This window comes from Strix uralensis, chromosome 17, assembly GCF_047716275.1.
Source record: "Strix uralensis isolate ZFMK-TIS-50842 chromosome 17, bStrUra1, whole genome shotgun sequence".
Taxonomy (NCBI): domain Eukaryota; kingdom Metazoa; phylum Chordata; class Aves; order Strigiformes; family Strigidae; genus Strix; species Strix uralensis.
The window spans coordinates 5,368,216-5,395,392 of record NC_133988.1 but is presented as its reverse complement, the minus strand read 5'-3'; the positions used below and the strand labels follow the sequence as shown (position 1 = coordinate 5,395,392).

Below are 27,177 nucleotides of genomic sequence, written 5' to 3'. Positions count from 1 at the left end.
AGACAATGGAGATTCAAGCTTAATAAGAACAGTCAGATATTGTAGCCTTCATATATCGATAGTACACAGAAGATAGGAGGTCCACACAGAAAATATAACATGAACATGAACTACTGGCTCGTAAATTAGTATAAAACTGAAATGGTACTGGCCATAAAAAAATACCTGAGAGGTTAACTGAGGTCTGAGTGGTGTGTGAGTCTTAAAGCTATATGCAGATTTCTTTAGCAGAGACTTCCTAGATGAATGAATGAATGATTCTGAATTAACATTTCCCTTCCAGATCTGAAGCAGTTTGGGGATGTCAGCTTACTGTTGCCTACTATGAACTAGCAAATAGTTGGACCAAGAGTTGAGGAGTGTGCCCCAAGCATTCCATTGATACAAATTTTCTAAAGCAAAGCAGCAACTATAAATGGTACATACAACACTGGCATCTCAGCACTATATTTACGCAGAGATCAACATGTCTATTTTCTTCAGTTAATTAAGAAATGAATAAGCTTACATATTGTTTTATCTAACAAAGGAGATATTTAACAAAGAAATAAGGTGGCAGGTGTTCCTGCTGTCCCAAAAGAAATTTCTTACACAAAACCTCAAGAAGTGGTCTTCTTCATTCAGATAATCTTAGATAAATTGAAACTCCAAATTTGTACTTAGAGATGATCAGGCATGAATTCCACAGACTTTGTTGTTCACAACAATACATCTGTCTCATGCTTCCTCAAATCACACTTTCAATTTTCTCTTCTCTGTAGCCCTAACGAACAACAGAATGCCAGAATAGACAGTGGGACCACGGTACACACATTGACATGTTCGACAGAGTCCATATTCCTGCTAATGAGGAATAACTAAAATTTACTTCTACTTTGCCTACTCTTATGATAAGAAGCTGTTACCCAGTTTAGAGTCCTGATACATTTAAAACAGTTGATAATACAATTAAATGCTACAACTTACATAACAACAGTAAAAAAGTCCCAGTAGAGGCTTAATACTTGCTGTTGTCTTACAGGGAAAGAGAGGAAGCGAGGTGGGAGAGGCCTACATCCAGCACTGGAATCTGTGCATATGAAACCATGCCGTTTCACCCGCTGTGAACGACTGAAGCCAGACAACATCTGTTAAAAAGACACTTTGTGCCCAGCAGTTTAACACTGCTTCAGAGCTTTTCCTGTTCCATGAGGTTCCTACTTTTTGAAGTCAGCACTGTGAAAGCGAGGAGTGAAGTAAGTCTCCACAACAGATTACAATCTGTATTTTGTATCTAGGCTCTCCTGCCCTGACCCCCCTTAAACTGTTTCCCACTGCAGACAAGCACATGTATAACAGCACACAACTGGAACTAACTCGTGCTGGCAGTTCCTGCATGTGTGTAAATCACATCGGACACTTTGAATGAGTAAAGGCACACCTGTCAAAGCCATGCATTTCTTGTTTCACACGTGTTTCATTGTGTACTCCCATCCCACGCAACACACCCTGGAGTTGAGAAAATTCTCCATAAAACTCCTCAATTTTGACATCTGTTAAATCTAATGATTCCCCTATTAGAAATGTTGGTAGATGTTACGAGGTCTTTCCTCTAAAAATGAAGTTAAACTCTCAATTAATATTAGTTTTAATACTAGTTTTAAGCAACACATTGAAAATATTACAGGATATCAGGATTACACAAGGAATTTTTGCTAGTGTAGATTTTGATGTTAGTTGTAAGATTTTTTTAATAAATTTTTACAACTGGCAAAAATCTTGGTGCAGATGTAGGATTAAAGTGGCTTTGTCAGTATCCACCCACAAGCCTGGTATACTCTGCACTAGTAAAAGCTTTTTTACTGCTAGGAGAAGCTGTACTTAACTGAAGATAATTTTGCCTATGCAGGTATATCTTCATAAAGGAAAGAGGAATGTCAAATCTTTTTAGGTCAGCCTTGCTGAAGAAAGAAGCCTTTCCTTACAAGAGAAAATAAATTACTTCAATAATCTGAATGGTCACAATAATAAAGGCAATGGTATTTTTCATATCGGTAATAAGTTATCTGTCTGCAATAAGTGTGGATTAGCTGAGCTGTGGGCAGATAGAACAGTTACATATCAAAAAGAATAATAAGCATGGTGTTTACAGAAAGCTTTCAGGGAGGTTCTTATGTATTCAACTTTTTTTTTTTTTAAAATTAAATAATCTTGTTTACCTAAAATGTTCATGTAGCCTTCATTAACCTAGAATCAAAGTGCTTCATAGTGCCATTTAAATAATACAGTTGTAGTTGACTTGTTTAGGTAAGGAGAGAGTTTTAGATAATGCACACAGTAGAAGCTAACATTCCAAAATACTTTGACTCATACTCTGTACCTTTTCTCCTTCCATAACACTATCTCCCAGTACTACTCTATTCCTTTCCCACCTTTTCTAGCTATTCGGCTAGTGACCGTTTAGAATGCTGGATATTAAATGTTACTCTAGTAAATATGACACTTTTCTGTTCAGAAACTCTCAGCCCATCTATGCTACTTGTTTGCTGTTTGGTCTGGGTTTCATATTAACAGGAAAGATTTTATTTCTTATTTTTTAATAATGGTTATATATTGTCCCACTTTATGACTAGGGCATGACTGCATCTCAGATGAGTCTGGAGACTGAGTTTTCCAACTTGAGAGTCAGTTCATGGCAAAAAGGTGAATGAGAGGCAGCTGGTACCTGGGAGCGACAAAAGCCACAACAAACTGATGAGAAAAGGCTGTTAGAAATGGGTAAGCTTTTGATGCAATAAAGTCTCCAGCTCTAGAACAGCTACTCCGTCCTGATGAGCAAATATTTAATTATCACATAGTGAGGGTTGACAAATGTCAGACAACTACATTGTTGCTACAGGCATTAGAGGTGCACTGAAAAGACCAGTGTGAGCCAAAGGACTGAAGACTATCTAATGATCAAATGGAGAGAAAACCTGAAGAAGGTAGTAATAGGTCTGAACTAGGGAAGAAACCCACTCTGCAAGCTAAGCCACTTACTCTGCTAAATGTAATTCTTTTTTATTCTCAATGCTGTGGTCCCACTGTGGGAACAAAAGCATTGCACAAACTCACCAGGTCTCCTCCTTTCCTCCTCAGAGAAGCAGTTCTGAGCTGTCTATAAAACCTCTCCTGAGTTCACTAACCTTCTGCCTACTAAACTTCCTCCTTTTTAAACAGCATCTCAAGCATTTTTATTCCATGCTTGGTAAGATTACAGCTGCTCACTTACCCAAAATTTTAAGCATTTTCTCTTTCTAGTTCACATAAGTAGTAATATTCTGCCTCAATACCAAGTAATGACAGAAACTGGAAATTGTTGGTTTTTAAAACCACTGCCCTCAGACCACCAAAAGCCCTGTGAGTTGACTTACGTGTTTATTTCTTCCTCTGACTCCTCTTCATCAGAGGAGTATTTGGGTGGCTGGAACTCAGCCCTCCATCTCGTGCCCTGAGCCTGCTGGGCTGCTTTCAGTGTGTTCTTCCTCTCCAGTGATTCTTGATGAAGTATATGAAAGTAATCTCCACCTTGCTTCACAGAATTGATGTGATGCCTGCCAAAAATCATCACAAGTTATCAGTGTTCTAAAGACAAACTATCAAACTGATTAATTTCTCGGTTGCCCACCAACTTAATTTTTAACAGATTTCACATTCTTCTATATTCAGGAGTTCAACATTAGTATTTTCTTCTGCAGTATGATAACAAAGGACAACAATTCCCCAGTATAAGCTGGGAGAACTTTCCCTTATCTCTTTCAGCACCACACAGGTTAACTATGGGATGTCTTGAACTCAGCATCAGTTTGTCTACTACTTGATTTAAAAACTCCCTAATTCTAATTTATAGCAGCCAGTTCACCACTGGGCCCCTCACTGTCTTAAACTCAGCTGTCAGAGCCTGACAGGCACTGCCCTGAAGCTACCTGTTAGCTGCTAAATTCCACTTTCTGTCAGAAGGCTGCATTGTTAGTAACAGGGAAGGTGCCAGTGAAGCCTGTGAGTGAGCTGAAGACAACAGGCAGGGTATTACTGCAAGAGAAGAAAATAAAGAAGAAACCATAATGCACTCCCTGTCGGATGACAACAGGGGTAAAAAGAAGTGAGCTAGGGCAGTGAAAGGGATATGGCACACAATTACTCTACAGCCTTTGATTAAAACGTTAGCAAGAATGTAGCAGCTGAGCCAAGTCAGACAAGCATACTATCCAGACATAGGACACGTCCCTCTAAGTTAATGTGTTGCTGACTTTTGAATCAAGTGTCATCAGGCTGTATTGATTCTTTCAAACACAATCTAGGCTTGAAAGCTGGGCCTCATTTGTTTTACTGACAAGTAATAACTCCCTTTTCTTGCCAGACCTGTATTAAAGCACCTGAAGGTCATATAGGGCACAAATTTCAGGCATCGAATTCACAGGTTCAAGGGGAACAGTTTACTCCCTCCTTGCTTCCCTTGATGAAAAACCACTTGCACAATTTAATGTCACCAAAACCAAAAACCCAATCCTCAAACCATTATTTTTTAGGTTCAGCAACTATAAATACAAGCCTGAAAACATTTCCAGTTCAGGTAGATAACCTATCTGCTAGATATTTCTACACTAACTCCGGAAAAAGAAGAAAAAAGATAAGAAAATAAGATGTCCCTGATAAGAAATGCTGCATGCTTCAGAAAAATGTAAAGATTTCAGAGTCATGTCAGGCTGGCTTAACATTCTTCTTAAGAACCTAGTATTTTGCAAAACAGACTCCTCTTGGAATCCTAGAAAATGTGTAATGGCCTCAAATTCTTACTTTATGTCCTTTTCCAGTATTTTTCTCCCTTCTTTCTGTCATCTATCAAGATATTTGTATGTAAAACTATTTTTTCCCCTTCACAGTTCTTTCTCTACATTTCTGCTCCCACTAATGTAAAACTTCCTTCCTAAAGAGCAAACCCCCTGCTGTAGCTGTGTATTATAATGCCACAAATAGTGAGCAGTGAGGTTATTACATGAATCAAAGACAAGTGGTAGAGAAAGATAATTATAAACTGAAAGTTCTTTCACACTACCAGCCATAACCAGTATTATTGGAGCAAGACGCATAAATGGCAAGTACAATCAGTATTTTTTCTTAAGGTTAATCTAATATAGAAGACTTTAAGGTGTGTATACCAAAATCAATGATCACTCTCATATACCCATAGGAATAGGAAATGTTATGCACACTTGTGAATGAACATTTTTGTCTGTGACTTCCTTGAACTCTCAGGTATTACAAAAAGTAGCTCTACAGTCTCCAAGTATGGAAAAAGAAATAAAATAGAATTCACAGAAATGTAACATATAAAAAAAGCTGTAATAACTACCTGATTTAAATAAAAAAATCCTCATCCTCTCATAACTCCATATAATTATTTCTGCGATATTTATGAATGACCCTAAAGGTTCATGGACTCTTGTCGGCCAAACAGTAAAATAAATCCAAACTGAAGATACAGAGGTGACCAATGTACTTTTCTACACTGTAGATTTACAGTATATTGCTGGAATAGGACATCAAATATTTCTTCACTTAAATTCTGGCAACACAATACCCTGTTTATACAATAACTTAATAAATTTAGCTGGGCTGTCTATTTGACAAGTAGGTGAGAATCGTTCATTAAAATGCAAATATGATAAGAGATGAAATTTGGAATACATTTATTAAAGTAATTGAGCTTCAGTCAACTGTAGTCACAACACAGATTTTCAACTGCTGTTCAGAAAAAAGGATTTGTCTTTTTTTAAGTTAATATCTTTATCAGCACAAAAATTAAAAGAGTTTCCTGAGCAAAAATAACGTACCATGGAATAATTCAAGTTTTCTCTACAGGAATATACTATTATAGATAAGGGTCAGTGACATGTGCAAAGGAGTGACCCAGTAGTGTACTACAGTACAGAAACAAGAGTATTTTTAGTGCTTGGTGTAAGTACGTTCTTATTAAATTACTCTTTAAATCCTTTAGGGACTCAAGGTCATCAGTTAACTGTAATACATGGCCATTAAAGTATTGGGAAATTGAACTTTTACTGCTAAGATTTGATATTCTTGGTGCCTGCCTTTGAGTAAGAAATGACTCACAAAAATAAGAGGAAATCATAAATTTGTCTTAATTATAATTTAGGTGCTAGAAAAGCATTAAGAAGCTATGATAATAATGTCAGAAATGTTTCTATCAGGGTAAAGACAAGCTAGATATTTACCAGGTTTTTTTAACTTCTGTTTAGATATATCTAATTCAAAGGAATCATACCAAGGATGTATTTGTCCCAGAAGATCAAATCTTACAGTTAACAACCTCACACCTACTTTGTCCATAAACAAATTCAGTGGGAGATGGTGTACTAAAGGAATGACATGCACTCCTGAACATGGGATGCCAAATCCTAGCTCAGGTAAGCTGGTGTAACTCCAGCCTGAACAGAGCTGCTAGAAAGATGGGTAGAAGGCTGCACACCCATGTGGCTGCCCCTCTGCTAACAACTGTATTTAATGCAGCGGGTGGTGTTACCGGGGTGCTTCAGTCTCATTAACTCTTCCTGCTAATCTCCCTCTGTCCCATTCCTCGAGGTGCAAAGTAGCAGCAGTCTATACCAGCTTGATTCTCTGCTGAACCTTATATTATGATCATGGCGAACAAAACCTGTGAGCTGTAAAATAACTATGTATCTATCAACCAATTTAGCTACATACAATATTTCTCTGGTCATGGAAATTGTCAGCCACTGTTTCATAAAATGGCTTATTCAAGTTTCTTACCTTAATGGATACAGCCTTTATATCAATAAAGCTAATGACAGAACATCTCCTGCTCCAAATGCTACATATAAAGTATTTAGCCTTTTCCAGAGGCTTATAATCAATTGCAAATATAAATGAAACCAATGTGGCATTGCTCTGAAAGCCACCGAGCACAGGCTTTCTAAATGCCATTTCCTATATTTTCATAAAAGCATTTCAATCTGCATCTACAACAACTCCCTACTGGACCAGTAAAAGCCCCTCTTTGGGCACAAGGCCAGACCCTGCTGAGGGTACTGCAAGGTGAGTATCAGCTGGGCTCCGCCTAACTTGTTGCACTAGTGACAAACTGAATATGAGCAAAGGCTTCCCAGGTGAAAAGCAAGTGCTATTTTATGCACACTGCCACTTAAAAGCATTCTGAGTAAAAATTTTCTATAGCAGAAAAAATAATACAAACAACAATCCATTTCTGGATAAAACAAAGCACAGGAAACTTTGAAACCACAGTTAAACACAGCTAAACTGTATTCTGAACATTGCAGACTCAAACCATGGATTAAAACCCAGTGTAATTCTTCTAAATGAACACTTAGCATTAGTTGCAGCCATGCCATCATGAGCTGTGATCCCATCACAAATCTCAAATGAGGCTGATGAGTATTTGGATCCTGAAGCATTCAAAGAAATATCCACTGAAGGAAGTGGTGAGAGCAGCGAGCTTGCTTCATTTGGATTAAACTTGAAATCTATGCCCTTAGCTAGTTTTAGGGGGCACTTTGGTACTGGAGGGTCTGTCTTTTTGAACATATAATAAAATGGAAGTTCTGACAACCTGAAGTTATTACAGATCCTATGGTAATCTCTGCAGGAGGGCAAGCATTACCACCTGCATTCTCATCAGATTTTAATTGATAAAATGTCACTGTCCTTGCTGCTGTTTCAGTTGGAATAGGACACTTTTTTATCACTCCACTCCCCCAAAATACTATGTTGTGTGTATGTGTACATCAGACAACACACATCAGACTCCATTTGAGCTGTTGCTGCATTCTAATAGCTGTAGTAATTCTTATATGTCCCTTAACTTTCTGACAAGGTGCTGCAACACCTAAATACCTAATAATTGTAAAACAGTAGGAAACGGCACGATAAAAGAAAATCCATATGCACACAGCGCTTTTCTTATTTACAAAGCACACACAGAACAATAGGAGAGCAAACTCTGCATTTCTTGTAAATTTTCAACAGCAATACTGATTTATACCAGTGGAGAATCTGTTCCATTCTCTTATCACTAAATACTGGAGCTGCTGACTATTTCACTCAGTTCTTTAGTGCCTTACATTCAGTGTTGTAATCTATGCCAGTATGTCCCAAATTTATTTACATAAAGACTGCTTCACACCTTTCCTGAGGGATCTAAGGCAGTTTCATTGTAAATGAGAATTAGTACATTGTTCACTTAAAACATACTCAGTGAGTTATTACAGGGTTACACTACCCACCTGCTGAAATTACCGAAAGCTGTGGAGTTAGGTTTACATGGTGGTGAACCTGAGCTAGCAAGTCCTACTATTGAGCTCTGCGTTCGGGTCATACCCTGAAAGCTTAGCACGTGGACAAGAAAAAGCTTGCAACTATTCACAATTAACATGTAGATACTAATGTAAATTAGTTATGAATTCTGGTTTGGTAGTGCTTACAGCCGAGTTAGAGATGCAAACATATACATGAGGCAATGGAGAGTCAGGAACACACTGGTTACTACGATTTAATGGTTCAGTAATAACACAGTAAGAACCAAATGGGTAAATACTCATACATCTAGTCTTAGAAGACCAGATGATAATGACATTAAAATATATTAAATGTAGTTACTAACCCACAGAAACTCAGACATATGTCATCGAGCATTTACCATACTGAACCATTAACCATTCTGGCAAGGAACTAAAGTAGCACCATAACAACATCTGTCTTGAGTAGTTGAAGACATACAAACAATCTGGAATACCCACATTATTTCAGATGTAGATTCCCATTTTATTCTCCTGCAGATGAGTACAATATTCTCTACTCAAATGTCTCTGTTTAAAAACCAAAACCAGGATATGCATAATGGAAAGATGCATATTATCACATGAAAATCTGACCATAAAATAAAGTCCAGAAACAAGTGAAGTTAAAATAAGACATGAGTGAATTTGTGGTATGTTCACAGAAGGTTGTACAACAGGAAATAAGGATCTTCAATAGTCAAAACAACACCCCACACTTTTATAGTAGATATCACTAGGTGAATGTATTAATGTATTATTGCATATTTAAAGATGTCTCAGAGTGGTTTTCAATTAACTACAAAGACATTAAAATACAGAAGATGCTGCTTCCATTATGAAATGAGACATAACCTCTACTTTGAAAATGAGGAGAGGTTCTCTAACATTGAGAAGCACAAACATATTTGGCTATCTGGAGGTACAAAGAACAACGTACCAAAAAAATTGGCTTATTTTTAGTTGGAAATGTGTTCTCAACCTAGAAAGAATGGAGGGCAGCAATTTCTCTTTTAAGAAGTCTCAGACACAAGAATGGGCACACGCACCCAACCGTCTACTTGTGCCCTGCTGTAACTCCCATTCCTGTTGATCTTCATACAAAAGTTTTCTTTGGGGGTAGGCACATTTAGGTTTCCAGCTCTTGGTGTCTCTGGAGAAGTACATAAACAAAGGTGAGTGGGGGAAGTACTTCCAGAGCAGCACAGAGAAGACAGCTTTGTACTGATAAAGGGCAGAAAAAGATATCTGTGAGATTTCAAGGCTTTGCTTTAAATTCTTCTCCAAAAAGCTGTGGGGAAACTATTACTAGAACTTCAAGAGAAAAATTCATCTGGAGATTTCTGGGCTTTCCATTTTTTTTTGCTGTAAGAATGTACAATAACAACTTTATATTCATATTACTGACAAAAACTCACTGTTTGAGTGGAACTTCACTGAGGTCCCTGATCCTCTATCAGGAAACACTGCTGATTCAAGATTTTTCACGTGAAAGTAGAAACCAGTCCTCATGATCTAGTGTCTTGCCATACCACACAAAGATATTTACAGAACAATGACATATTACTACTAAATAATGGAAACCCCATTTTAAGTGTTAGCTTTGTTCAAACACTCAGTGACAATGTGTCACTTTGTACCATAATACATGGGATTAGACCGCTGTATTTAGACAGATAGTAAAATCTAATAAGCAATGAACTAGTTTCACTTATGAAACTTCACACATAAACAAACATATTTTTGCACAAAAGAAAAGGAGATTGAGACTCAAATGAACAGCCTGGAAAGGCAGAAATGTTGATGGGAACAGCAGTCTTTCCAGTGATTGATGATAGAGGTAATGATTCATACATCCATACACTTAAATGGTTGTCTTTGCCCATGACTGCTGTCTAATTAATGTGAGCCATCATTCACGTAAAAGAAAGTTTTTGCCTCTGGAAAAAAAAAAAAAATGCTGGAAGCTGCCAGAAGTGACAGTGCTAGAAACATGCCAATTAGAGTGATTTCTGCCAAGCAGCAAAAGGGCATAAAACACTGGTTTCCAAGCAACTGACATTATGAAGTATAAACACATTGGAAACTAATATCAGCAGATAAACATTTCACCTTCTCAGTATTGTCTCAGTCTCTCCTTTGCTTCTTAACTCTACGTTGCCTCTCCTCCCTGCTTTTACAGACTCCACTGTATCTTCCAGTAAACCATATGAATTAAGGAATGACAATTTATCATAATCTCTACACACTAACAACATCTTTATCTGCATATATTAGAATAGGATCGTATAGATTCACAGGTAACGACAGACAAGGTCGTAACCAAAACCCCCAAACCAACATATTTCTTGCCATTTAAAATCTTCCAGTAGTAGCTGCCACTTCAATCACAAAATGTAAACAGTTTTGTATTAAAGTCAGCTACACAGCCACTAGCAGGAAAAGAAGTAGGAGAAACTGCTCTTTGGGTAACAGTCAGTCTAACTGTTGTTGCAGGCATAAAGAATGCATTAGTAGAAGCTGGGCTTTCTGCATGCAGAGTGACTTTTTTAGAGATCTGCCTTCAGGAAACTTGAACCATTTTAAAGAGTCATCCAGTTTCTAATTTAAAACATAAAAAGCAGCCAGTTGAATACTGTTAAACTGCCAGCAGTTTGACATTTAGTTTTATTTAACTAGCACAGCACAGCGAGACAGATGCATGGGAGCCATTTTCTTAAACGATGGGAAACGTAGTGCAGAGGTTTAGCACGCCCTTTTTCCAAGTAAAGGCTTGACCTGCTCATGGAATGGCATGGACACTTCCCCTCTGAGCTTGCAGCTCAGAGCTCTGGACTCCTAGACATCACTGGCTGAGGATGACCACAACTTGTCATTTTTACACAGGCACCTATGCTTAGATGACAGTCACTGCACGGTTTCCAGTTCCTATCACCTTTCCTACCTTCCTTTCGCACAAAAAAAGTATTTTCAGCTAGTCTCATTTGAAACAACATGCTTATTTTTAAGCACTATTTTTTGTGGCGATGTTTAACAGGAGTATTTCCAGTACACTTGCATCACCTCAGTGGGCTGAGTTAGTCTACAGAAACGATTTACAGCAACCTGCTCTTATTATGGATTAACAACTACAAGCTTCCAATACTTTGGTGATCTCTTTTGCTGTGTAACTGTTCCTACATCTTTCTACAACTTATTAGTTATAAAGACTTTTACTTTCTTGGTTCTCATACAACACATCCTCATGCAAGTCTGGCTTCCTTAACATTATTTCTGGATCACAGTTACAGATGTCATTGGAAAAAAGCAAGAAAGGGTCTCCCTCAGAGCTAAATGCCATTTCAAAAGGGCTGTGCTTCTTGAGTTTGCTTTGGTTTAGTAAGAATAGCAATAGAAATGAAAACATAATTCTTAGCTCAAAGCTAAAGATATTTGAATGCTCAAGGACAAAGGTGTCTTTTCTGCCATACTGTATTCCACCCACTGAATCTGATGTTGGGAAATACTTAATCAAGTAAGTCAGAGCTACTTTGTGTCTACATGGGCAATCTCCACTGGAAGTAAGATATATTGATCTACAAAGGAAGATGAATGATCATTATCTACAGATTTCCCAAATGGTTTTTCATTTTATGCTGCACAAAGATAAAAGCAAATTCCTTCCTACATTTTAATGCTGTGTTGAGGTAAAATGATATCTGAGAGCTGACAGGTGTCTCCCTAAAGTGACTGGGTACAACTCATCAGTAGGGAAGAGCTGGTACAACTTTCTACTTGGGACCAGTGACTGACAGTTTTAAAAGATAAGTAGTTTGAGCAACCCCTGCGTTCTGTCATCATCCTCTTTTATATCATGATGAGGACTCAAGAAAGTATAAGAGAATATTACTGAGAGGAGGTATGAGGTCATAATTATAAGGTATATCTTCAGTTTAATTATGCTTTTAATGTGTAAGGTAGAATATTAAAGCTTTATGAATGCAGCTAAGTCTGTTCTGGTAATGACTCTTCAAACATTTTTGAGATAACTTAAAAATTCATACCGCTGTGCCATGTCACTGTGATCATTAAAAAACTTCCTCACGGTTTGTTCCATTATACTCTTTCACACAAACAAGCTGCAAGATCACAGGCACTACTTCCTGTGAATATGTATCAATTAACGTCCAATTAAGACAACTGCTGTGTGTTCCTTTTCAATCAGGAGGAGGAAAAGCAGCAAAACCTAAATCCACAAAAGGTCATTTGTATTCACTGACTCCCTGTAGTATGTATTAGCATGCTGCTCCGCTAGCCTGACTGCTTTAGTTGAAATTAAAAGTTGCCACCCTGGAGAAGAAAACTCCAGTTTTCTTCTTTCTTTCTTGCATTTTCCATTCTGATTCTTTTTTCTAAAATAGCTCCTTTTCTGTAGTCTGAAATTGTTACTAAGAAGTATTGCTGACATGTCCTTTGGTCCAAACCAGCAGTGCACTTGAAATTACCTCTTCCCGCAACTTCGTATCTCATCATTTGGTTAAAAAGTCTGTAGGTTTGATTTCTTTGCTCTTCTTACTGTTCTTCTTTCTCTGTGCAGATTTAGTCAAAGTAACACTGTGCAAACACTCAAGATGAATGGCTAGCACATTGTCACTGTTAAAAGGTCATACAATGACACTCAAAGATTATTTCCAGACTTATGCCACACAAAAATTTAAAAATCAGTTAATGTATACCTTTGATTTCCAGATATGAAGTCTATTGGATATTTTTCTGCATACTGGGTTACTTGGCTACTGTAATTTCAGAAAGCATTAGAGAAGGTGAGTTCCTATTTCAGAAATTGGTTTGCCTGACTTTTCTCAAGCAAATTTCTCCATAGCCATTATAGCTTATATCATACTTCACTTCTTAAATAATATAAAATATGTGGGATTCATGATTTAATTGCCACAGTAAATAGAATAAATTATATTAGGTGTGTTACAGGATCCCTACGAGGATTAAAATGTAAAAAATGTGTGGTATTACATGATATGAGAGGCAAACTTCATTTGAGCATATATTCAGACAACAGTGCTTTCTAGAAACTAGTATTAAAGTGACCATTGCCTACACAAGAGCAAAAAGGCACATTTCTCCTGAATGTACTAAGCAGCTTTGACTACATCCTGACCATACTAAACTTCTGATCTTCAAAAAACAAATGTGTGTAAATGTATCATTTACTGTTGAGTAAATACAAAAAGTAAATATACATTTATTTGTGTGGTAGCACAAGATTTAGTATTCCCTTACTTCACCTTCCATCTGCTTCAACTGTCATGGAAAACTTGTGGTGACGAATGTTTCCACCCAGGCATTTGAAATCACATGAAGCTAGTTTGGAATGCAACTGTGAATTAAGTTTATGGGACTAGAAGATGGTAGTGTTGGAGATGCTTTAATAGGTAGGTATTGTCTTACTTATCAGCACTTCAAACTCTGCTTGGGATAAAGCAGAGTTGGGTTCTTTCCATCTTTCACATCAGCAGTAAAAAGGATTCTGCAAGCCAAATTAAATATTTAACAACAATTGCACAACAGCACATCTGCAGGTGTGGTGCAGGTACAACTGATCGGCACATAATAGACAATTCTGTAGATAATGTACATAAAGAAATATAATCTTGTTTGTCCCTTTAGCTGTATTGGCTTCTGGAGGTGAGAAGAGATGAAAGAAAAAAACCTGGGGGTTTAATCACTCAGAGAAAAGATATGACATCGCAACACATTAGGATCAAATCTATTCACATCATTAAAAATCTACATTTAACATAATTTTGCAGATTGCATTACCATTAAAAATTCAGTGGAAGGCAAATCTGCATTTACCATAATGTGGTACAGGAAAAGTAAATGTCTTCAGTTAAAAGTAGGCTAGACTAAACACTTCATCTGTTATAGGAAACAACTGCACTCACCCAGAATAATGGGCTGGCTCTCTTAAGAAGTCTTTCCCTGGAGCTTCTAATTTAGTAGGCCAGTTTTGAAAATAAAAATAAAAGTCAGAGAAACAGAGGCATCACTGAAGTCTAGAATAAGTAAGGCATTTATGTACCTGAGACACTCAAGTTCCAATTGTAGCTGTCCCAGTGATAATTAATCTTACATCCCCAATTTGACTTTCATAATTTACTTATGAGAGTAATAATATTTATCCACCTAATGCCTAGCAGTGCTGCAGAGACTAATTAGACAATGTTTGCATGTACTTGAGTGTCAAGTATTGTAAGATTTATCATACTAACATCCCTAACAGCATAAGATATTGGTAATAAGATTAAAAATTTTAAAAATAATTTAAATGGGAATGGTAAGGAAAAATATGCCCTATATGTAAAAGAAAAATAATTGGTTTTGCTTTCAGTAACAAAAGCAATCCTCATTCACACTCTGCCATCCATATCAATTCAAAACTATGTATTTCTGCAGTGAGTTTAGTTCAGATACATTGCCTAAAATTTACAATTTACTTGACACAGCTGCAGAGGGGTCAAGTGATTTGCACGAAGGTACATAAAAAGTTAGCTGCTAGCCAAGAGTTAGGATCAGTACCTTGACACTTCATTTGTTCAAACTGTAAATTGTAATGAAATGAGTTTCCAGCTTGCTTCATCCAAATGCCTAAAAAATCAATTTGCTAAGGTTTTAAAAATCAAACCTTTCAGTACCAAAGGTGATGGTAATTTTCATCCCACAGAACACTTGCAAGTATTTTTTGTCCTACACATTTAAAAATAAAGAACGTAAAGAAACCAAAAGCAAGCTCCAAGCACCTGCAACTCGTATATCAAGAAGTAAACTGATCTTTGGCAGGTTATCATCAAAAGAACTTTAACTTGACCTCAAGGAGATAATCCCACTGAAATTTAGCAACAAACAATGAATGCAGGCAGTCAAACGTAACTAACAGTGCATTTATGGCAAAACCAAGTCATGCTTCGGCTTATCCAACCTTCAAAGTACCCAGCATTTATTATTTTGTTTATGTTTTATTACTATTTTCGGCCAAGTTTATCAAGTCAAAATTCACTAAAAGTGAATTAACAAAGCAAATAATAAAAGTAATTGAGGGCAGAGAAGGACAAAGGGAAAGAATACAAAATTTAATGTTATCATGAGTAACTAGTATAAAATTTAGAAATTGCTCTGATGTAAAAATTTGGGAATATTTAAAAATGCTACATTATTGTGAAATGTAAATTTCTGATTCCTCTACAGTACTACATGCAAAGAAACTACTTTTCTCTAACTTCTTTGAGTTTTATGCAGTTACAATCTCAGGCAGACAATGCAAGAGCCTAAATTGTCTTCAATATGTTATACTAATATAGTATCATGAGTTCTCTTGACTGCCATATTTGCTTAGATTTAACCTAATTATTACATTTTTATATAGATGTCTGTCTTATTGCTGCTTGCTTTAATTCAATTATTTTTATCAAGTAAACACTCTTCAAAGACTTAAAGTCTAGGAACCTTATAAACACTTGTGTGATCTGTACCCTGCTGGGGCTGGCAGAGGTAATTTGTCAGTTTTATTTGCAGCAGGCTGTAACTAAACCTTGCCAGATGTAAATCATCTTTTTGTACTACTGCTTGCTGTTTCAGTTGCAAATGAATCCCATTTCTTAGCTTAACACTCACATCAAGAAAGCTAGAAGGTTCTAGGAAAATTTAGAAAACCCTAGAGTCACCTACTACAACACTTATTATGCAGTTTAGCAGCTGTTTAAGTTAATACTGAGCAAATAGAGTGAATGGTCTCTGTAGGCAAGTTTGGAGTGCAATCAGAATGTGTGATTGCAACAGAAAAGCATATTGAAGCCTCAATCTTGTCAATTTATGCACCACCTGCAGTGACAATGGTGAAACATGGGTGACAACACAGCCTAAGTACATTGAAGAGTATGAGTGCCTAAATGGGACAGTAGTCTTTGCTGAAGTCTTTTCCCAATAGGTCTTCCTGGGTTTTGTTGTGGTTTTTTTTTTCCCAAATGAGACCATAAGAAACGCCCTGCTGGGACAGAAGTTTATTGTGTCTAGTGGCAACAGAAGATACTTTCTAGGAAAAGCATGCACACTGAGCTACTTTCTGTGGTCAGTCCCATAAAATAATGGTTGCTGCCCAAACTCAGCTGGCTAAAAGGTATATAGGACCCCAAATCCATATCCTATTGTTACAGCTCACTACCCATTGTATAAGGGGCACAAAAATCTATTCCTTCCATGTCAGCATCTTCCTGAGACTCAAGTTGGTGTATCCCAAATCAGTCTCTGCAGGTATTTCTGTAATAGTGGTAGATATTTTCATTATTATTTTCCATCACATGATGGACATTGCTCATTTTTGACTATTTTATTAGCAAATCTTGGCACAGCACTGTGTCATGCAAAAGAAGTAACAAGCAAGTTTATAAAGAACACTAAAACCATATGGTATTAACATAGACAGAGCTATCAAACAAATCATTCCTTGTACAGCACTGACAATATTTTGAGTATATACAAAGCCTACAAAAGAAGAATTGCAAAACATCTTTTCTAAGCTGTTAGCACAGTTGATTATTTTGCTTATAATCCAGCTGCTGCCTCTGCAGAACCAAAGTTTCCTTTAGCCTTGACTGGCCAATTTCTGTGTGCTCTGGATTCCCTTACCTGGAGTGAGCTAGAGCTTTGCTAAGAGTCCTCAGCTCCTTTCCTGTTTCTCTAAACGGGGAGAGCCTCTTCACTGGTTCCAGAGGATCAGACTGAAAGTGATCAAACTGAAAAGAAATATTATTGTGTTAATTAAGAAGAGCTTAGCATAAAGAAGGTATGTGCAGTCTCATGGTTCAGTTTTAATCACCAAATATTTTCTGAGATGATCATCATCTGGGACAGCACTGTGTCATTTCACAAGCATGTAAACAAGCTTCATATGATACCGCTGTGGATGTCCGTGTGTACATGTGTTCCAACAGCTTTTAGCTCATTAGCTGACTTCAAGTTTGACAGAGATCTTACAGGCAGTTAAGCACCCACAAGCTTCATTAAACAATGAGGCAGGAAGAAGAGATTGTTCAATGGCCTAGACTTAAGGAATGACTGCTGTGAGTGCTTACGCATTAACAAACTACAAAAAGCATGCATGGGAGAGAAATCTTTTAGAAGTCCCAACCCAGAAAAAATTTCAGACTCAAAGCAAGGAGGTTGACGTTCATAAAAACTAAAAGAATACGAAAAGCTCCACAGACAGAGCTGGTTTTGGAGCACAGAACATAATGGTTTTATTATTTTCTTTCTCTTTTATTTAAGAGTGTACAAACCAGGTCAGCAATTTTACATAAGGGAATTAAAATCACCTGCTTAGTACATTTTTCAAAATGCCTGCAACTTTTTTTTTTTCCTGAGCAGCTACAGAACTGAAAAACATGGGAGATGAAAGCCTATATTTGTTGTTGAACTAGCCCTGGCTTAGAAGCACCCTTGGGGTTTCCAGAGAACAGCTACATCAATTTTGTAGAATTACAACTGCATGCTGTGCATATGCAGTGTTTTTGTATGTTTTAGGTAATAAAATATGCAGCTAAGGCAGTGTTCAACGTGCAAAAAGTACACAGCTAGATTGCTACCCATTGGGAGGTATAGTGCTGGTGTGTGGAGACTGAGGTGCAGCCTAAGGTATTCATTGAGGCAGTTCTGTGCATTTCATAAGTGTCTTAAGGTGTCCAGAAAAATAAATTCCCAGTAAAGGAAATAAAGAAGATCCTTTATTATGCACCTGGGAAAGTATGCAATAGGATATCACAGATCTCAGTTGGATCTGTGCAGAAAAATGCTCACCGACTCAAAAGGCTCTTATTTCAAATCTTTACGCACATCTGTTTTTGATTGCTGAAACAATTGGCACTCTGCATGGACAACACCTATGATAAGATTGAGGGACATGCTTTACCCCTTCTTTGTTTTTTTTTTTTTTTTTAACTATGAGAACATTCTGGAAGGCGCAAACAAAAGAAAAGATTTCTTTTTGATGAGATAAAAATAATAATTGTCAATGAGAACTGAAAAGAGAAAAACGATCAATGAATGCATTGGTGGGATGTTTCGGGTATTCAAGCCAGAGCGCTTCTGCCAGTAAAACAACTGGCACAGTTGTACCTTTTAGCAGGACCTCCACAGCACATCTTACTTTTCAACTTTGTTAGCTTCCAACAAATCTGACTGATTTGAGTTAGATAAAAAAAGGAAATTAAATATGGTGTGGTCATAGGTGAGGTGATATTGGATGCTGAAGTCAGGCTAACACACGTGCTTTCTTAAAGAAAAACTAAAAAAATTTAAAAAATCATTAGTGTTAGACATCAATTTTCATATAATTGCAAGTGTACCATCCTTTCTCTTTTGTTTACACCTTATTCTTCTCTTTTTTATAAAAAAAATTATGATCAAATCAGCTGCCTGGCATTCAATTTTGTTCTAAAGGAGATGGATCAGATTTTAAATAAGCTAACAAAGACAACCTATAATGAAAAATTAAATCTTTTTCCAGGATTATCAAATAAAATTCAGGTAAGTAGTTAAATGCATATAGAGAAATTAAAATGTCTTTTAATTCCAACATTTTATTTATGTATTACAAGGCTTGAATTGCTTCAGGATAGATGGCCACTCTGTATTGTTGTATGTACACAACATATACTTGGGTGGTCTTGGATGAATTGGAACACACTCACTACAGTAAGTGTTCTGAGCTGACCAAAAAGTGGCATTTAAGTAAAATTATCTCCAGGCTTTTTAATATTTAAAATTGCAGGTTAAGGTCACACCAGACAAAGGTTGAAAAAATAGATATAGGCTAGATCTTCAACAACTGTTAATTTGTACAGCTCTACATAACACCCAAAGGAACAGCCCTTTCAGCTTCAGGTTTTTGAGATCTAAGAATGTGCAATATTGACCTATGTACTTTAATAAAAATATGAATTTTTGAAATAAAAAGTCATTTTGAATGTATTAGCCATTTCTGTGCTAAACTGTAATATAGTTTAAAGGTCAGTCTTCTGGAATTGATGCATGGAATAACACAGCTAAACTGAATTTTCAGAACACTATTTTTACCAAATTACAATAGAATCCTACGTCTCATGGGTGATTTTTTCTGATACCTTCAGGAGGAATTTTACTAGATAAAACCTATGAAACGTTCATCAGTCAGCAAAAGGCTTGTTCCTTATGTACAATAAGGCTTTAAACCTTGAATTTAGCAAACGTATCTATATGAATAATTAAAACATGATGTTTGCCTGTTGCTTTCTTTAAGTCCATCTTGAATCAAAGCTTCACCAGTAGTCTCACCTCTGGATTGAAAGAGTCCTCGTCAGTAGTTACCTCAGCCACTTCTTTGGGTGGTTTTTCCTGTCCCTCTTTTTTCGCTGGTTCCTAAGAAACGAACAAACCCATGTAACCGTATTTGAAAGCCTGCTAGTTACCCATACTGCAGCAGGTCATAATTTTCAAAATTAGGTAGTGCAAATAAGTTTTTCTACAGACATACAAGCTAAAGCAAAAATAACGGCTAGTCTATTGCAGGAAAACTTAAAATGTCACTAAGTAACTCTGGTGCACAAATGGATTCTCATATGAAGCACCTGCTGACAAACTACTGTGCAAAATGCATACATGCTTTCTAAAACATTATGCTTAAATGCTCAGAAAATGTAACTTTTCTCTTGAAAGACTGTTATGTAGACTACTGTGGCTAACATAAGAAGAAAATCCAATTTTCAAAACCAGGAATAGAAAATGACTTACCTGTAATTGCTCTTCCCTGAAGATACACACTGTGATAGACCACTATTCTGGGGTCTGTGCTTTCACCCAGGGAAGGCACAGACTCATAAAAAGCCCTGAAGTCAAACACAAGCACACTTTCAGAACTCCTTCAACCATCAGTTTATTCAAGTGGAAGACAGACATATTCCCTCCTATTAAAAAAAACCCTGTATAGGTAGATTAATAAAAGACTTTAGATCACTCAGCAGTGTATAGTGGTCAGGCTAAAAGGATATGAAAACACTAATTCCTTTCTGCACTAGTTACAGATCAAAGAGCTCATTTATTGATACCAAGCAAAGCAAAGCAAAGCTGGAGGCCCTAGCAAGTCACACCCATGTAGTCAGGGTAGAGCTGATGTACAAAAAAGGCTGCACAGACGACTCAGAGCTGCAGATGAAATACTTTCTATGCTGTATAGCTTTTGCACAACAGAGCAAAGATTCAAGTATCTAAAAAAAAAAAAAACTTAAGAGCAGAGCATTTTGCTTGTAGGAATCTTGACTTGAGAAGGCACAAAATTCTTTCCAAGTTTATGTTTCTATTTAACATTTCAGCAGAACAAAGGTTCAAAGTGTAAGGAACAGTATCTTCACTCACTGGAGAACTGCGAACACCAGTGTTCTAATCACTGAGGCAGCCCACAAACAAGTGGAAAACTAGGGGGAGGGAAGCAAACCCAGACCCAGAAACGGTACTAAGAACAAAGTAGGTGGAATCGAAGGAAGATTTTCTGCAGCCACCGTATAAAGATGAGCTAATGAAATGTCAAAAGGAAGTCTGAAGGCTCCACTGTTTCATGCAACTGGGGTGCACTTGACCAAGACTGGTCAGCTGCAGAGACAGGTGGCAAATTGACACTACTCAGGAGCACAAGTCTTACAGAGGGCTACCAACAAAACTGAAAGCCCACCTCAGTAGTGGAGAAAACCTCATTCACTCACTGAACAAGAGAGGAATGATTTTACAGCCTGAGTGGGCACCCATACTTCACCTGTAGGAAATGCTAATCAGAGGAGACTACTGGAGATGAGCACACATTTGGTAAGAAGAGTCTGTTACACTGAACTTTAGGGAAAATGAAAACTAAGTATTTGTCATTACATAAATTTAATCATCAATATTTAGTATATTTTTTCCAGAGATCAGTTGTTTATTTTAACCAATTGTAGTAAGAAGCAGATTCTGAATACTAAACGTCTTTATCTGTGAAAACAGGCTTTCAAAAGTAGACTGGATTTTAGAAGTGAGTTGCCAAACAAAACCGTTTAAAAAAATAATCATTTCCAGCATAAATCTGAAATATTTGTAACTACATTATTGTATATTCATGAACACTAATGATCTATACAGAACATAAATAATGGTAAAACACAAATAATTATTTATTCATTTTGATTTACCCTTCTAAATTTCAGAGTAGTCTTAAAGGTAGAAAGGTGCCAGATAGATGGAACAGAAGACTTTGTAGGTGAAACACCTTCAGAGAAGCTGGTTCAGAAGCAGTTTGGTTTTAAAATTGGAAAAGTTTTCATATTTTGGGCAATATTTAACTTGTATCAGGGCAAACGCTTTTCTGAGTGCAATGAAAAAATCCAAGAAATTCTAAGTATTTGGACATCCTTCAATCTTCTGTCTCTTCTTCTGTCTCTATTTCCATATGGCTATCTTCTCTGCGTTGCACATCTATTTATAATCTGTAATGCTAAACACCACAGCATCATCCCACAGCACAATAAGCAACAAAACCAAAACCCATAAACTTGTGTCAGTTTTCTCATCACCTCTGCTATGGGAATAACATGCAGCAGATTGACACAGATTGTACATATTATCTGTATTTAAAGAGAAAGCTCGAAGAAATCCGATTTGGACTTGGAGCAGAAGCATTTTACACTCCAGAAATAGCAGAATTTCCAGTCCACTTTGCTCTTATTAGTTGCTTTTTTTTCAGAAGCAGCAAAATGTTGAGAACAGCCAGGTACCATTGCTTTTACAGCTGGTGATACCTTGAATTACATGATTAAAACTAACCGAGAGTGTCTCAGAATAACTTGGTAAAGGGAAGGAAGAGTGCGGAATGTAGTGCTAAGGTTTCAATGGCACCAGTACACTGACCACTGGTATTGGGTCTGGAGCCATGTAGCTATATGCAAGTGTCTAATGCCACAGAACACTAAACAAAGTTCTCAGGTGCAACATTTCCCTGCATCCTACCTCTGGCCAGCCAGCTCTGGCAGTTCATGAGGAAAGGAAGGAGAGCTGTGAATCTGCCTAACCTTTGCACAGTTGCTCAGGGACAGAGGTATCACACACGCCCCCTCCACTCAGGCACCAACAATGTGATTCAATCAGCCTTATCACAGAAAACAGAAGGGAATAGCTTCCTTTTCTACATTATCTTTCATTACAGTGTCATGTGTTGAAAAGGTGCAATATGAGCTTAAAATGGTAACGCTACATAATTATAGAAAAGTAGAACTCTAATTTGCAGTGCAGATATAAAAAACTAAACAAAAACAATATTGGTATGTCTAATTTGTTAAACTCAATATATTATCATAAATCTGAACAATCTTTGGAGTCTGGGTGTTGGGTTTTTTTTTTAGCGTTTCCAACTTACGAAGACTTTCATCATAGTTCATGTAATTTGCTTTTAAGCCATCAAAAGCCCTGTTTCAGTGATCATTTCTGCTTTCATTATAATGAAGTAACAAAATCTCATACAAGTCCATATGTAAGAAACAATTTTAAAAAACAAAAAAATATCACAAAGTAATATATATGAAACATCATCTTAAAGTGAGATTACATGAGGAAATGACCCAAAAGTTTTCCACAACAATGATTACGGTCATTTTTCTTGAGATCACATCCAGCAGCTCTAGGCAAAATGAACTACAGCAGTACTGCAGTAGGTGGAGCTCGATGCCATCTGATTGTCTGTAGCTCAGCTCCCGTTGACCTGGAGGCGACCCCTTTCAGGGCTACCACAGGTGGCTAATGGCACCCAGGAAGCCCTGGCATTCCTGCTTACTGCCTTAGACAACTCTTTGTGTGGCCCCTTCATCTTTAGAAAGAAAATTGAAGGCTCTTAAAGTATTTCTGCATGAACAAATTCTTTCGAATAGCTTCAGTCAAAAACCACTGTCTGCAGACCCTAGATTTTACCCTAACAATTCCCAAATACTTTCACTTTCTCTTCTAAATAATTCTGGGGATTATAAATTGTTCAACTCTGACAAATCCTTCCTTTTATTAAACACTCTCTTGATTTCACACACCTGTTATCTTTGCAGATGCCATTCTGTAAGTTTTGAGGATTTCCAACATTCTTCTCCAAATCTTTTTTGTGGAAATAGTCTGAGTTGGTGGCGTATATACCAGCTACAGATGGAGAATCAAGGTACAGTAAGCATGCTTTTAGGTTGTATATTTTCATTTTTTTTAAGATTATTAAAGAACCCTTTTCCTTGGCAATTCCTTAAGTTTTTTCATTCTGGATAACTCATTAAGTTTACATGCTATTGTCAAAAATAGCAGATTGACACACCTATTGCACTCTTCTTCCTTCTAATCTATCACTTGAATAGGAGCATTATGGTTACATTTGCAAACTGTGAATGTGTTTTGATGAAAATAAATCAGCACAGACTCATCACAAGCCAACATTTAGTCATCCAAATGCAAGATCGACCCGGTGAAATATTTTTTAATTTTACAAAAATGTTTAGAAAGCTTTTATGAAGCACTACCTATAGAGACAACTGCTGTTCTGCAGGTGGGATTCAAAATGTTGAATTTTAAGGGCCATATTCTAGCCAGGTACTCAGGAATTTTTTTTTCCTATTTCTTTTACTGCTGCTGCTCAATACTGACCCTTTCTGCCCTTTCACTAGAACGTGGGAACATGGAACAGACATCAGGACCAAAAGATTTTTCAATTAAACACAAGAGGCTCTGAGGCAAAGGACTTCACTGAGAATATATTGCAGAAAATTTAGATTTAAGAGTAATGCTATTTTAGTGTTTCAGGTTAAAAAAGAGACAACTAAATCTGCAGATATAAATATACATCAGCATCAAAGACAAGATACCTGATCAGTTAAAGTTGTGCTGTATCATATCAATAATGTAAAGCACTTTGCATTTGAGAATCTCTGTTGCCAAGGGGAACAATTGATAAGAGCTATTGCAGCAGCTTCCGTTCTTGGTTTCTGGTCAGAAATGGTCCCAGTATCAATGGAAAGGGGCACTCCTCCCGTTGTTTTACCATGGGTAGTTTTAATGAGCGAGGGAGTTCCAGTCATGTTAGGTCTCCTTCTGCACTCCAGTGAACACATTACTGTCAATACAGACATATCAGGAAAATGGAAGGAGACAGCTGAAAAGTGAGAGAAAGGTTGTCTGCTAGTAAAGGCATGAGAATGAAATTTGGAATAAGTAGATTCAATTTCACCTCTGTCAGAGATTTCCTCTGACACTCTAAATAAAACATTTAATACCTTCTCCCAGCTAACAGAAGCCTTTTTTTTTTTTACTACAATGAATTTTAGTACAAACTCCACAGCTCATTGTGCCTCTACTCCCCATGTCTGAAATGGAAAAAATAACACTTCTCTTTTATTAACATCCATGAAGTATTCAGATATTAATAGTGATGGAAAGCCTATGTACAGAAAAACTGTTGTTTTCATAACACAACCAGCTCAAATAGCTTGGCATTGTTTATTCCACAGATTTCCCTCCATTTCTCATATTCCTTGGGGAAATCTCTTTTTATTTTCTTGTCTCCAAAGACTATTTACCTAATTCTGATAAGTTTGGTAAGTTTCATAAAATAACCGGATCAAATTAATCTCAGTTGTAATACCACTGTTGTCAATGCAGTTACTTTTAACCCCTTAAGCAACTACATTATTTGAGCTGCCATCTTTATAGTCTCCATAAACTGTTTTCACTAAGATGATTTGAAATTTTTGAAATGTGTCCTTGAAAGTCAATGTAAATAAGCAAGCAAAAAAAAAATTATCACTTCTGTATGACATCTCTCTAAACTGCTTATATTTCTGTCTTCTCTTTGTGTCATTCACATGGTCTCCAGGCAACATGCCAGTAATTTAGGTATACACAACAGTCCCAAAGCCTTTTATTCACATTTTTGGTTGCATGCTGGCAATGATAATATTACTCAGCCTTAGCTAATGTTTTCTAGATATTTTCCCCTACTGAAGTCAGAATTACAAATGTCCTCACCAAATCTTCTTCCAGAAGACCAAATGTCCCAAAGCTATTCTTGCCAAAAGCCCATTTTATTAGAAATTAATGTAATCTGTGCCAAACTGAAAAAAGAAAACCCTTCTGCACCACAATAGTGCTCACTTCCTTCTTGCATTTAGTAGAGCTTAAAGTAGATTACAAAAGTTCTGAAGAGAACCCTTTAGGCACAAAGGACACTCAGAAAGCAGAAACATGTACAAACGTCTAAAAAATTAGTTTCTTACTTCTGGTAGGCTAACACAGGATTTCTTATTGGAATGCTATGCTAAAAACATGAAAGTTCATGAACCAAGGCAGCAGTACCTAATAAAATTATCAGATCAATATCTGCTACAGCACAGAGTCTCTATTCAATCCAAAAGCAACAAAACAAGAACGTGCTATTCTGTTTTATTTCATAGTGAGAACAAAGTTAATTTGAGAAGGAGTTGGGGGAAGACACAGCTGGAGAGCAGAGTTACCAGCCTCAGGAAATTCAAGGAAATGTAATTGAGAACAAATTATCTCTTTAATTACTTTTGACCAAATCAATAAAAACCAGGGAATAAAAAGCATGATGACTGCCACCTGGTAGAGGACAAAAAACACCAAAGTTGAAAATTACCACAAAACTAAAACACAGCCATGTTAAGAACAAAGCACTTCTCTTACAGAAGAAAAAAAAAAAAAAGAAGAGGGTGAAGGATATTAGTTCAATAAACAAGCAGCGCATGCAGAAGTTAATGGTTGGTTTTGGCCACTGTTCACTGTTCTCAGCTGTGAAGATTGTTAATGCTTTACTGTGTTGTTTGAATTTCGGATTGTCCCCATCATTACTCAGGGATCAGAAAAAAGCCCCAAAACCCCAAGACCTCCTGTTTCCTTCTGAACTTCAATGGTTTCTCCCTTGCTGGTTTTTACTTATTAAACAATGTAGGAATTATTTATTATTTAAGTTTAAGGCACAGCACTTATTCTTGTCAGTGTGTTAATAAAACAGAGCAAGATCTTACCTCTCCTTTGGCTTCATTCCCAGATATGAGTAGTAATACTCGCACCTGGAGGTCACAAATGTGTAGCTAAGCATGGCTGGCTCTGAGTGTGATGGATGGGACAGTCTTCTGGCTAGGCAGAGATGGAGGGACTACAACGGCACCCAGTAGCAGTGAAGACTCCAAAGCCTATCTATCTATAACACTTACATGGTCCCCATTACTACAGTAGTTTAGCAGTTTACCACCTTTAAGACATTAATCCTCACAACATTCTTGTCAAGTAGGAGTGTGGTATTATCCTCTTTGTATATATGAAGAATGAAGGTAGAACAAGATAAGTGACTTGTCCCTGGTCACATACAATGTATACTCAAAGAGCGGGGTAATGAAAGCAGGTCTGGGAAGCCAAAAGCTTGCATCTTAGTCTGGAAGTCCCAGATCCCCTCCCAGTCTGGCTGAATCTTACAGCAGTTGTCACTGAAGAACGTTAGAGGTAGCAGATTTCTGAACTGCCTTCTTTCTCCTCAACCATGTTTTAGTTTAACATTCCACAACTGTTCTTCATGTGGATGCTGAGCACTGAAGTTAACATGGATTTCAGATGTGCTGTTGACACCTTGACCTCTGCCTTTTTCTCTGTCTTATCTCAACTCCTCACGGACCTTAAGATCTTCAAACAGTTCCTTTGAAAGTCTTGGCATTTATATGTGAGCAGGACAATCTATTTTATGGGC

At 37.0% G+C, this 27,177-nt stretch overlaps 1 protein-coding gene across 1 annotated transcript in view; it reads right to left on the bottom strand.

The window, feature by feature from the left end:
- The window catches only part of CCDC60 (coiled-coil domain containing 60), a 64,711-nt gene that overhangs the window by 18,217 nt on the left and 19,317 nt on the right, over nucleotides 1–27,177 (bottom strand). The window contains exons 2-4 of the mRNA XM_074887050.1: nucleotides 19,713–19,796; nucleotides 17,031–17,137; nucleotides 3,393–3,572 (exon numbers count right to left, since the gene is read on the bottom strand). Coding sequence (XP_074743151.1) covers nucleotides 3,393–3,572; nucleotides 17,031–17,137; nucleotides 19,713–19,796 — 371 coding nt within the window. The remainder of the gene's footprint in view (nucleotides 1–3,392; nucleotides 3,573–17,030; nucleotides 17,138–19,712; nucleotides 19,797–27,177) is intronic.